The 13,951-nt window shown below is 37.4% G+C and overlaps 1 protein-coding gene across 4 annotated transcripts in view; it reads left to right on the top strand.

Annotated features, from left to right (window-relative positions):
* The window catches only part of pde10a (phosphodiesterase 10A), a 113,278-nt gene that overhangs the window by 76,207 nt on the left and 23,120 nt on the right, over positions 1–13,951 (top strand). For 2 of the 4 annotated variants that reach the window (XM_074676251.1, XM_074676253.1), the window contains exons 3-7: positions 7,527–7,555; positions 8,466–8,589; positions 10,864–10,913; positions 11,032–11,172; positions 11,555–11,710. In XM_074676251.1, coding sequence (XP_074532352.1) covers positions 7,527–7,555; positions 8,466–8,589; positions 10,864–10,913; positions 11,032–11,172; positions 11,555–11,710 — 500 coding nt within the window. The remainder of the gene's footprint in view (positions 1–7,526; positions 7,556–8,465; positions 8,590–10,863; positions 10,914–11,031; positions 11,173–11,554; positions 11,711–13,951) is intronic. The other 2 variants (XM_074676252.1, XM_074676254.1) reach the window with 1 other exon arrangement.

Here is a 13,951-nt window from a genome sequence, read left to right on the forward strand (position 1 = left end):
ACATCTAGAAGCTTATATTTGGTATTTTTCATAGCGCACAAAATGTTTTCAGTCAGTGACAAGTTACAAATGCAGGGAGGCTATTGTAGAACCTGGACTCTTCTACTACAGAGCCATTGATGTTATAATACGATTCTTCAAAAGTTGTCTGCAGTGTGTGTAAGCTGCTCCTGACATGAGCAAATCAGGGACGCTGCATTTCAAACTATGTGCTGATAAAATGCTGAGCTGTCCGTCTCTTATTTAAAGCAAAGGATGCACGTCCATGATTTCCAAAAAGAGCATCAAATGTTGATTTTCATGCCATACAACAGTTTCCACTCTCCTTCACTTCATCTTTAACGAGTTTGAGCCCAGAAATCACTGGAATTTCTGTATCATATTTACTAAGGATAGACTGATAATCGGTAGATGTCGATATGGGTTATTTTGAAGAATATCGGTATCGGCCTTTTTATTGATATGACAGCCAATCAGAAATCAATTTAGAATTGTGTTGTTGTTTTTTTGGCTCTGATGCAGCCATGCTCCTCTGTCTGCTGTCACTACTCTGTCTCTGAAATTGTCCCACCCAGCTTCACCCACCATTTGATTGGTAACAATCAGAGCTATATTTAGGAAAACTTTATTAGAGATAGACCAATATGGATTTTTTGGGGCTGATACCGATACCGATTATTTGTAGGGAAGGAGGCCGATAACTGATATTTGAAGTTTTCTTATATTTTTCTTACAGTTTTTCTACAGTAAAAAAAGTTTTCCAAAATTTTAATGTAACTGCAATGAAACTGGACAGAATTGAGTCTGTGCTGCCTTTTACAGGCATGTTATGCAGTTGAATAAATTGTCTATGACCATCTAGGGCTTCCATAGTGTATACAGGGAGAAATTCTGTGCAGAGAAGCATCAGAGCCAAAACAACACAGGTTTGAATGGGTTTCATATCGGACATTGGATTAAAAAAAGGCTGACGCCAATATGCCCCAAAATGCCAAATATCGTCCAGGCCGATAATCGGCCAGGATTTTATTTACTTTATAAAACTTTGAGGTGTTTTTTTTCAGCGTTCATTTAACTTTATAAGACATGCTGCTGAGCCCAGAATCTGTTTAATAAACATAGCTTAAAGTCATTTAAACAAAGTTAAGAATCAGAGTTTGTTTTATTCAAAATTGCGACACCAGTATTTTCACCTTTACTGTAAATTAATATCAGCTCCAAATACTGGTCATCTGCCTCCTTGACAACTAACAATTGCTATTCGTATCAGTCTATTTCTAATATTTACATATATTAGAGGTGGGAGAAAAAAATCCATGTATTGTATTATCAGGATTTTTTGATAAACAATTTAAATCATGATTTTTTTTGTTCAGAAATAGATTTTTGGGGGGTTGAAAAAAAGTTATGATATCAGACCCCCTGAATAAATCTTAAAGATAGACATATATGTGATGTGCATTTTGGGGGAAAATATGGCTCCTGATATGGTCTGTGGACATCATCATTATCATTCAACTTTTTCCCATAGTCTGGTGTTAAAAAAGCAAACTAGAAATTGTAAAAGAGTTGCAATTTAAATCAAATCAGCACCACAAAAACCATAAATGAATCGAATCAGGAGAAAAGCGAATCATCCCATCGCTAACATATTTGGTTTCATGTTGTTTTTGTTGCATTACATGACATTTTGCTGATGTCTTGTCCAAGTTTTTGGAAGAGGGGTTGTGTGTTCATGTAAAATAATCAGGCAATAAGTTTTGTGAACTCAACAATGATTTCGCAGCAGCTATTGGCCTGTTTATACCAACATTAGCGCTGTTTGCTAGCCAGCTATTGACTCCATGAGTGATATGAGCGGCTGTGGGTACAGAGTGCTGTCCCTGCATGTCGTTTCCGGCTGTTGGAGTCCACTCAGGGCTGTCAATGATCTATTTCTGGCTGTGAGTTTGGAGCTAACCATGGAGCGTTCTTCTTTATGCGTTTGTACAGTTTTGAGCTACATCTCCAAACACTTTCGAGGTCTCCGGTTTACGAGACAGAGTAACAGATACACAGAGCTGATGCTGCCAACTCAGCGCCGGACGTCCAGCTCTGCACACCTGACAAACATCCAGACTGAGGTTGTTCCGGTTCAGGAAAAGTTTGGACAGAGTGATGAGGTGACGAGGAGAGGTCTGTTCAGCCTCTGCAGCTTTCAGGAGCTGCTCCACAGACGTGTTCAGCGTTTGCCGCTGTAGATTTTCTCTCCTCCTGTGTTTACTGAAAGCACAGCAAGCCCCTGAAAATATGGGACGGTGGTAGAAAGGCTACTAGAGTCTGTCTCGGTGCTGATGGTTGACCACAGCACCTGGAGATGAATGCACAGATATATACTGTACACACCTGTCTGCATACCTTCCCTCTGGAGCATGCTGTATCCTTAGGTTATTCCCCCGACACACACCTGATGAAACAGTGGTGTTATTGTTGCACATCATGTGGGGCAGGAAAGTTGTTAGAGCCATGTAACTTGTGTTATTTGTACATGAAGAGGAAAATTAATTTCTTTTTTTTGTTGTTGTTTATCTGTTGAGAACAGAAGATTCAAGCCAGAAATTATGAAACAGACTGAAGCTATTTTGTTGTGAGGGTAAAACAGAAAATCTGTTTACTGCTGCACGTGTGCATGCCTCTGTGTGCATTCCTCAGAGAAACTGGACCAACTGGTTCAGCGTATCAGATCTACAGGACGCTCACTTTCTGGTCTAGTTTATTGTGCTCTTCTGCATCCTTTAAAAATCTGCACTGCTGTTTTTCCTAAAGATCTCTCTAATCTTAAATAATTTTTTCCAAAAATCTCCATTGTTGGTGTCCAGTTATTTCTGACCGATCCTGCTCCCGTCTTTTCCTCCTGAAGGGGCTGAGACTCAGGTGCTGGTCCCTCTGACAGCCAGGTTGGGAGGGCAGCCAAACGTGTTTGTTTATGCAGCACATGTCACTTAGCATGACTTTGTCTCATGTTATCATTTTTCAACTAGGGTGGCCTTGCTGAAAACATTGAGCTTTATGAGGGCAGGACCAGTATTTATTTATCTAATTTAACTGTGGTTGATGTCCTTGCCCTCACAGATTATAATAAAAGGAACACATAGCTGATTAAAATTCTGAGGTGGATCCCAAATTATGGAACGATGATACTCCAATTAAAAACATTTCCCACCCTACCACATTTTAAAAAGCATCTTAAAATCCATTTGTTATTCTTTGGCTTTTAATTCAGCTTTTATTGTCTTAACCCCTGAGTTTTTATGGCTATTACTTGTTTATACATGTTTTTATTCCATGTTAACTGTTTTATTGATGTTCCTTCTTGATATGACTGAGCAGCAGTTTGGTAAACTTGATTTGTTTCATAAATAAAGTGGACTGGATTGGATTATTCATCCTGCCACGTGTTGCTCTACTAGGTCTGCACCATAGACATCCTCCTGCTCAGCTCGAAGTGAGGTCTCCTCTAAAACTGCTCCCCCTGGTGGCTGGCTGCAGTATGGGTCCAAAAATCTATCTTCACAGTCATAACAGATGGGCTGTGGTCAAACTTTAACATATTAATACACCTGGTAGAAATGGTTCTCGCATCTGATTGTTGTAGTGATTTGAAGATATCATTTGGCTGCCTTATGTTCAAGTCCTCTTTTTTCTGAAAAGCTTTGTTTTCATTAGTTAAAAGAGATTAAAAAAGAGGGTTTACATTTATGTGTGAAATATGTGAGCCAAGGAGAAGTTAGGCTGCCATTGGCAGCATCTGTGACAGGAGCATTTTAGTTCAGTTTACTTTTTCTTTATTTCATTGTTGATAACATAAAAAATGTTATCTAATGTTATATATTTATATATATATATATATATATATATATACATATATATTTATATATTTATATATATAATAAAAAATACAATAAATTAATTAATAAAATATGAATATACATATATATATTTATTTATTTTATATATATATATATTTATATATATATATATATATATATATATATATATATAATCGTAAAATTAAAAGTGCAACTTCAGTGAAAAAGTATGACAAAAGAAAATAGAAAAAAAAAAACTTTTTTAAATACAAGTGGTAATACTATTATTATTTTGCCCATTTATTTATTTTATTTTATTTTTGTTTCTTCATTTTTCAATTTCAGGAGTTTCAGCAGTTTAATATGTTGCTTTTGATTTGATTTTTGAAAATACAAAACCGTACCACTCTTAATGGTTTTCACCAGTTTTAGCATGAGATCAATTTATTACATTATTTCTGCATCTTCACTTTTGACCATTTTACATCTAAAATTTTACCTTTTACGAACAATTTCAGCCTAAAATCAGGGTAGAATTTTTAGCTTTTTGTATTCATACATGCAGCTCCCTCTAAAACATCTCTGTAATTTTGTGAATCAAAGAGATTTACTTTTTTATCTGAGCTCCATGCTGCGGGCATCTGCAAATTCCCACTGCAATGAAACACCTCAGACACAAAGGCACCGCACAGACTCTCAGTAAAATAAATCACAGAGAGAAACTAACTGGTTGGGCAGTGAGTAAACTAAGAGGGTTTGTTCCTATTTTAAAGTGGTGCATCACTGATGAATGAATAAATATCATATGATCTGTGTCCCCTCTAAGGCAGTTTCATTTTTCAAGATATTTTCTAAAATCCAGCTTCATCACGGTGTCTGTTTGAGGCCACTCTCTGCCAGCATGACAGGTTATAGGCCCACCAAGGATGAATCATTCCCCTTTAAAGGTTTCATGTTGGAATATTCTCAGCCTCTTTAAGTCATCATCAGAAAAAAAGATTTGTATTTTTCCTTTTTTGAAGTCCTGTTTGAAGTGCAGCTCTCTGTCGTCTGATTGACGTCACACCCGGCCAGGAGTTCACTCTAAAATAGCTCTCACGGATAAGTTAGGAAACTCGTAGCATACTGGAGGAATGTTTAAAACAACAAACAATGAAGCTGGCTGTAATTTCTGTCCTCACACGTACAAAGAGGTTGGTTTCAAAGGGGATCAGGCTCTAGTCAGCACTTCAGACAGAGTTTCTAAAAGCTCCGCGGCTTTTTGTATGGTTTGATCACATGAAAAGTTAGTGAGGGGATCTGAGCGCTCACTGTTCTCCTGTGCTGCACCGTGCTGTTGACGCATGTTAAATGAAAAGGAGCTCGAGCTGTGTGAATGGTTTTATTCTGGTCCCAGACTACACGTCCAGAAATTGTTGTGATTGGCTGAAGCTCTCGTTATTATCACACAGCAGCGTTAGCATCCAAAAACAATAGTCATACGTCTGCTGTCTCTCCAACGGCCTGAAATCACACCAGGAATTTGCTCTTCAGGCCACAGGATTTTGCACTTGTCAAGTTGAATTAGTTCCTCAGCTGATTCTGTTTTTAAAACAGCAGAAATCAGACTAATCTGTCCATGTATCACATCGACGACGTGTGCGTCTTTGGTTTCACATAGGATCAGTTTCCATGTGTGTGGGTATCTGTGTGTGCTGATTGTGCATGGACATCCTGCTGAAAACATCATGTTGTGTTTTTTTCCAGTCTGTGCATAACACTGCAGACAGAATCAGAAATATATTTATGATAAAGATGCTTCTAGAATATTTCTTAAATAACCTCAATGGATGAGTGCAAGTCACATGTTTGTTTACAACAATGTGTCCACATTTTACACTGTTTTTAGAAACTACATGTACAAATTCACAGGCCGATTGGTTGATTCAGACATAAAATGATAAAATCACTTACTCAGCTCACAATGAGCGACACAAGGTTTACGTCCTACTACTGGAAACATTGGTGCAGATATATTTTTGTTTTTTAATTTCTGGCAATTGGGGATGGGTACCTCTCAAATTTGAAACAATATGGTGCCGATGCCTGGCAATCGGTACGGGTACTCAACGGTACCAATTTTCAGAACTTTTTTGTGTTTATGTGGTAAAAAATATCAATTTTTTAAAGCTAAAGCATATTTTTTGGATTTCATATATTTATTCTTAAATATATAAACTTGCAATGCTGTGTTCATGTCCAGCATGGAAAACTGCCTACTTTTTCACCCCCTCACAGTCACAAGGATGCATTTAGGTACCTACACATGATACCTTTCGATTTCACGTGAAACGGTGCCTGGGGATGGGATCCGAATTAGGTACTTTTATAGGTACCGACTAATTTCTGTCAAAAGTACCGGGTACCATTTCACGTATAATCAAAAGGTACCATGTTTAGGTTCCTAAATACATCCTTGTGACTGTGAGGGAGTGGAAGAGTAGGCGATTTTCCATGCTGGACATGAACACAGCATTGCAAGGTTATATACTGAAGAATTAATATGTTAAATTAACAATGCATATTTATTTTTATATTAAATAAATTGATATTTTTAATCACAAAAAAAAAAAAAAAGTACCGAATACTGGTACCGTTGAGTACTAGTACCGATGCCAGGTACCAGGCATCGGTACCGTATTGTATCAAATGTGAACGGTACCTATCCCTAATGGTACCTAGTACTTTTGACAGGTTGTTTTTATACATTATCTGTTGTTTTGCTTATATATAATATAACTATATGGGCCTAGGGGTCTGGAATAAAGTATAAAGTAAAGTAAAAAGAAGATTTGTGTATTTTTTCAGAAGTCTGCAAAAAAGTCCTGGGGACTCAAACACAAACTGCTCTGTAATGAGACATTTCCTGTCCACAGCAGAAAGTCTGTCATTTGTTTTGGCACAATAGTCTTTACTCATCCACCAGTAAGAAGGTATGAATTAGGTACTTTCATAGGTACTGACCAAGTTCTGTCTGTAGTTCTGGGTACCAATTCACGTAAAATCAAACAGTACCATGTTTAGGAACCTAAACGCATCCTTGTGTGGAAGAGAAGGCGATTTTCCGTGCTGGACATGAACACGTCATTGCAAGTTTATATATTCAGAAATAAATATGTTTATTGAAAAACTTTGAGATTTTAATATGAAACACAAATATTTTTCACCACATAAACACACACAGAAGTATCTAAATTGGGTACCACTGAGTACTGAAACTGACACACTGTAAAAAGTGATTTGTTGATCCAACATATTATTTTAAGTAAAAGATAACTGGAGTTGTTGTTATAACACATAAAAACAAGTTGGCATCATTTCAACTACAAAAAATGTTTCAGCTTAAAAGTCTTTGTCTACATGCATCAGATTTTTTTTTGTTGTGATGGGTTTTGCAACCGTGAGTGAGAAGGAAACACAGTGGATATAAGACCCTGATATGTTACACTGAGGGGGGTAGGCCATCTGTGCCTTGCTGCACAGACCGGCTGTCTGTGCTCCACTGCACGGACAAGCTATCTGTGCTCCACATGGCATGGGCCAATGTACTTCATGAATTTTGTTGTACATTTAGTGTTCATGCTAATAATTAAGATGGGTTGAGGCACTATTTTAATTCTGTGATTTTTCTCTTTACAGATGACACGTCGGCTAAAGAAGTCAGCAGGGTAGGTTTTCTCCAGTTAACCTTTTGTTTTTATATTAATGTTAGAAAGGAAAATCAGTCTTACTCTTTTAAAATAGTTTCATAAACTTAAGGGGGTTTTGACAGTTGATTTCCTCACACATGTATGTATAGTACATTTAGTTTTGATGCATTTAAAAAACTGACAAAAACATGGACCAAACAGGAATAAATATTGACATTAAATAATTTGAATTAAAGAGTTGTTTGGTCTCAAATCAATGATTCAGAAACATGAATATTCAGGATTGTTTACGTGTCAGACAGTTGCCAGGAGAATTATCTTAAAGAGATATCTCCTCTGAGTTCCTCACACATGTTCACACCTTTGTCTTCTTGACGCCATCCTGCCCAGAGGAGCCCAGGTGTCAGGGCCCACAGCAGGGCCCTGGAGCTGGGTGGTGGGGACTTCACTCACATACACTAAAGGACAGAAAACGAGGGCCACTCGACCTCTCAGTGCGTCATCCATACGTCTGTGCAAACAGGATGTGGGAGGAGAGACGGCATCCCGTGGGGGAGGTTTTCTAGTGCGCCACTCTCCCTGCCGTCCTGTCCTCACCCTCTCTGCAGGCGCAGAAATAGACGGCTCTCTGGCCCCGCACGGGGCAGGAGGTCTGCCTCTTACATAACCACACTTTAAGCTGAGACTGAGCAGAGAGCAGAGATTGGCAGGGCTCTAATCAGAGCTGTGGGGCTCCGGTGGCCTCCTCGTGGGACTGCGGGGATCCCTGAAGCAGTGGGGGGTCGAGTGATGAATGGCTCGTCTTCCATTCATAAAAAAATCTTCTCATTCATGTTTGTGTCAAAAAGCTACCTCAGCTCATGTGCAGCACAGTATGCATGTTCCTCAATTGTGGAGTTGCAACTTGTGTTGTTTGTATTGTGTCCAGCAGTACCAGGACACGAATATGCAGGGCGTGGTGTACGAACTCAACAGCTACATGGAGCAGCGGCTGGACACTGGAGGAGACAACAAACTCCTGCTCTATGAGCTGTGCAACATCATCAAGACAGGTAAAAACCTGCACGCTCCAATGTGTCCATGCCTTATGTGTAAGTTTATGACTGACACAATAGAAACAACTGGAACATTTTACTGAGAAAGAGCATTATAATTATTATTGTTGTTATTATTATTTATTTTATTTTTTTTATTATTATTATAGAATTTAATCACAAAGTGTTTTTCTAAACACTCAAAGACACTTTACAGAGGATAAAAACATCATCTAAAAAACAGCCCAATAATAAAAAGATAAATGAAAAAAACAAATTATATTTAAAGGCAACTAAACATTCAAAGTGTTCAATTCTACACTTTTATTTAGCAGATGCTTTTGTCCAAAAAAAAGGGGGTCTGAACCCTTTACTTTAATAAGAGCCATTTTACCTCAGCTCACCTGGATTAAAGTAACTTGGGAGCCACAAAATCTACCTTATCTTCCCAATAAAGACAGAAAAGTGAATAGAATTCTTGATATGGTAAAAAAAAGTAGTGAATAATAATCTAATCCAGAAGTTTTGTGAATATATTAAATTGAGCATGTGATGTCTTTATTTTTTTTTATTTTCAATGAATTTGCAAATATTTCAAAGAAAATCTGAATTTCAGAAAATTTGCATAAGTTATGACACTTAAATCATTTGCAAAAATTAAAAAAACAAAAAATAAAAAATGTGAAATTTGAAAATTTGCATTTTCTAAAATAAAAATAATACATTTGCAAAAAACATTTTTTTTAATTTATAAAATGAAAAAGTACATTTAAAAAATTTGAAGAAAAACATGCAATGATTTCATATCAATGAAAATTTCAGAAATCTGCAAAAATGTCATAATAATACTTTTATTATAATTTTTAATATTTTGTAAAAATATTTTTTATGTATATTTCATATATATATATATATATATATATATATATATATATATATATATATATATATATATATATATATATATATATATATATATATATATATGAAATGTCAAACATTTGCAAATTTTTTCAACAATAATAAGAAAAAAACTTTAAAAAATGTGCAAAAAATTACAGTTGAGTCAGATGTAGCTGACTTGCATCCAGGTTTTAGTTCCTGTCAGGGTGGAGAGGGTTGCAGCAGTGATGGAATTGGTGTAAATGTAAAGTTGTATATCGTCAGTGTAGCAGTGGAAGCGGGGACTGTGACAATGGATTATTTGACCAACTGGGAGGATGTAGAGAATAAAGAGGAGGGGAGCAATTTGATTTACATTGCAATTCTTCGACAGTTGTAATTTTCACGATTTTGAGTTTGTTTTTTAACACTAGACCCAGTGAAAAAGTTAAATGATGATGACTAAGTCTACAGACTGTATCAGAAGCCATATTTTCCCCAAAAATGAACATCACATGTGAGTCAGATTTTAGGATTTTTTCAGGGGATCTGACTCAACTTTTTTCCAACTAAATGTATAAAAAAAGACTAAAATGAAAGACCTGAATAAACAGTAAAAGTCTGTTTTTGAACAAAAAAAATTCGAATTTAAGATCCCGATACTACGCTACATTAATTGTGTTTCTCCCACCCTTAGTACCAAGAAACTTCCAAGCAAAGACTGACATTTTTCAGCAGTGAATGACGAGGAGATGTTAATGTTTATGAAACCACCTCTAAGCTGGATACTTGAAATATCGATTAAAGGCAAAATGCTGGAAAAGACGAGGTGAATGGACTGCTGTGGTGAAAAATAAAAACATAACAGCTACAGGACGGATTTGAAACTGAAAGCCACATTTCCTGTTCAGGTTGGTCGAATAAAATGAAGAGGGTTTAAAGATCTAACATAGAAACATAATCCCATAATCCTACAGCCTGTGTTTTTTTAAGAATGTTTCTCAAATATTGATAAATATGAAATATTAAATATCACGGGCTCAGATCCAGTCTCTTCACCCTGATAGCAGCTGTTTTTTCTGTCTCATAAATCCGGGAACACGATGTGAAAGAATCAGACCAAAGCGTTATTTTACAGTGACTACAGTACTCATTGACTGCCTTCACAGCCTCTCTGATGTCACACGGTACGATAACATGACCCATATTTCAGTGTGACATGGGACTGGAAGGAGGAGAGGGAATGAACCGGATGACAGTCAGAGCCCTCGGTCTGAGTGTCCTCCTTCTTATGTGGGACAGTGTTCACAGATTAAAACCGGACTTTGTCTCCCAGGTCTACCTGTCAGTCTCTGTTAGGAAGGACTAAATCAAACCTGTGCGTCACCTGTGTGTCCGTTCTCTCAACAGCAACGAAAGCTGATGGATTTGCACTTTACTTCTTGGGAGAATGCAACAATGTGAGTGCAGATTTCTCCCTTTACGTCACAAACTATCGCACCAACATTCACTCATTTCACACTTTTATCTGCATCTCTTCCCCCTCTTCTCTCTCTTTTTGTTTATGCTCTCCAATAGAGTTTATGTTTGTTCACTCCAACGGGGGCCAAAGACGGCCCTCCAAGCCTCATCCCCTTCGGGCCCATCGCATTTGGGACGACCATCGCCGCTCACGTTGCCAAGACTCGCAAAACACTCCTCGTAGAAGACATCATGGGGGTAAGGCTGTTCACACGCCACCAGTACAGATTTAGCCATCATTGGCGTAAAAAATTAACCACACAGCTGTGATGTCCGATCATTGACAGTCAAGTCAAGCTGGGGATGAAGAAGATTACACACACCCCTAATTTCTCTTGGATAGTCTGTTTTGTTTTTTGCATCCTTAAAGAAATGTCCGCAAACAGTCAGAAAAGCCCCGAAGCACTTTTAAAATCAGTAAAGTGTGAGACCAAAACAGACGAAGTATTTTTCAATCTATAATCTCATATCGATGCGGATTATCATCCAGTATCCTCAGTGAACAGACGTTCAAAGACAGATGTGTCCAGACTTGTCTTCGTAGGTTGATAACTAACGTCTCCGTCCTCGTGTGTTGCAGGACGAGCGCTTCCCCGACGGCACAGGGCAGGACTCAGGGATCCACATTCACTCTGTCCTGTGCCTCCCCATCCTCACTGCCATCGGGGACCTCATCGCCATCCTGGAGCTGCATCGGCACTGGGGCAAAGAGCCCTTCAACCTCAGCCACCAGGAGGTCAGTCTGAAGCAGACAAACCCGTAGAGGATGGAAACACGCTCTTCCTTTGGAGGAAAATACTTTGTAATGCTTAATTTATGAGTTTGAAGACTCACTAGAAGATGTTACTGAAGAAATCAGTTAAAGTGATGGTTCATTGTTCTTGAAGGGTTGTATTTAGGGATGTAACACACACAAAAGTCACTCACTGACTGGTCTAAACCTGAGGAAACACTTTGGTAACAGTCATAATTGTACCCAGTGTGTTATCACAGCTGAACACAGGATCACAGAGTCTGCAGGTAAATAATGTCACATGTATTTCCAAAGTGTGGCTAACACTAGCGGAGCTAGCATCTCCAGCCTTCAGTCCTCTTTGCAGGTTGAGGTCCACTTACTTGTGTCAATTGTTTTACCAGACGCAGCTTTCATACGACTTTATCTCCTTTGTTTGATATTAAAAATTCCAGTTTGTGCAGTTTGACATGTCATCAGTGCTTGTTTACATCCAGGTTGTAGAGTATTGTAGCATTATGGGAGGATCCAAACTAGGGACTTTTATAGGTACCAACTGGGGCTGGATATTGCTAAGAATTTCACGATTCGATTCGATTTCAATTTCGATTTTGATTTTGATTTTGATTCTTTAGGTTGCGGTTCGATTCAATATCGATTCGATTTGATATTGATTTAAATGCCTCGGTTACTGATTTTCAACCCAAAACAACCCTTTAAAGCTGAAGGATCTGGCTCATGCTGCTGCTGCTTTCGGTGCCATTTTGTTGTTGTTCGGTCTCTTGTGGCCCTCGTCCATACAATACAAATAACACGCACAGTCCCCCCTACCTGTCTGGTGATGAATTGATTCAGAGGATTTGCTGAATCGATACTGAAGTGGGCAGGGAAATATTTCGATGCATCGATTCATCAATATTTTTACCCACCCTTCGTACCAACCAAAATTTGTCTGTAGTACCAAGTAGAAATTCCCTTCAAATCAAACGGTACCATGTTTAGGTACCTAAACGCATCCTTGTAACTGTGAGGGAGTGGAAGAGTGGGGGATTTTCCATACTGGACATGAACACAGCAGTATAAGTTTGTATAATGAGAAATAAATATGTTAAATTGAAATAAATTAAGATTTCATTATAAAACAAATTAATATTTATTACCATATTGACACACAAAAGTACCAAAAATTGGTACCGTTGAGTACCGATACTGATACCACATCGGTACTATATCATTTCGGATGTGAAAGGTCCCTGTCTCTAGTCGTATGAGTTACTTGTTGACAGTTAGAGAAAACCCTGGTCAGCTTGGCTTCTTAGTTAAGAAACAGAAAGACGTCAGGGGATGAACTCCTGCAGCTTTGTCTATCCCAGAATAAAAAAAACTCTTTATTTATCTTGAGGTAAAATTCAGTTCCTCTTTTACACAACCAAGTAAGAAGATTATCAGACAAAAAGAACAGAATTTCAAGGATAATCTCAGGTGCTTTGTCTGCAGTCAGTCATAAACTGTTTGGATCAGGGGTCTTCAACCTGCGTCTCTTTGACTCCTTTACAGTGGCTCCTTGTAGCTTTATGAAAATTATAATGGACTAATCTGGAAGAAAATACAAATTTTAATTCTGTGTGGATGGATTTATTTGACCGCTAACATGCCTGCTTTATATATGGACTTAAATTGTAGAAGACGTTAGCAAACAACAAAAACATTATGAGTTAAGCAACATAATCAGTAGATTTTATCAAATTATGGTACTTTTTTCATTAATTTAATTTTATTTGTTTTCAGAATTTAAAAAAAATATTTTTTTTTGTAAATTTTATTTCATTTTTTAATTTTGCAAATTTTGCTGATTTCATAAATTTAGTGATCAGCAACATAAACACAGTGATGGCTAAAGTCTGAAGTTTCACTGTTAAAGACAGCGAAACTCAGTGCACAGCTGTTTCTAAAATGCAAGGCTTGAGGGGGAAACATCCTGAAAGAAAATACCAGAGAAAAATTTGACATTATCAGTAAAAACAGAAAAATAATTAAAAAAATGAATCAACAGAAGTGCTGGTAACAGGCTACAAGTAAAATTAAATGACCTAGTAATTTATGTATCTTTAAAAAAGAACAGCCCAATTAGTAAAGGTGGTGAAACTGTACTGATTTTTAGGCAATATTAGTTTTAAAGTTACTTTACTCTTCTTTAAAAATCACAATGTTGTAGCTGAGAAGCTGTGAATTGGATAAAAGAAA

This window comes from Halichoeres trimaculatus, unplaced genomic scaffold (genome assembly GCF_033239565.1).
Source record: "Halichoeres trimaculatus isolate MK-OKI-2021-1 unplaced genomic scaffold, fHalTri1.1 fHalTri1_scaffold_8, whole genome shotgun sequence".
In the NCBI taxonomy this organism is placed as follows: domain Eukaryota; kingdom Metazoa; phylum Chordata; class Actinopteri; order Labriformes; family Labridae; genus Halichoeres; species Halichoeres trimaculatus.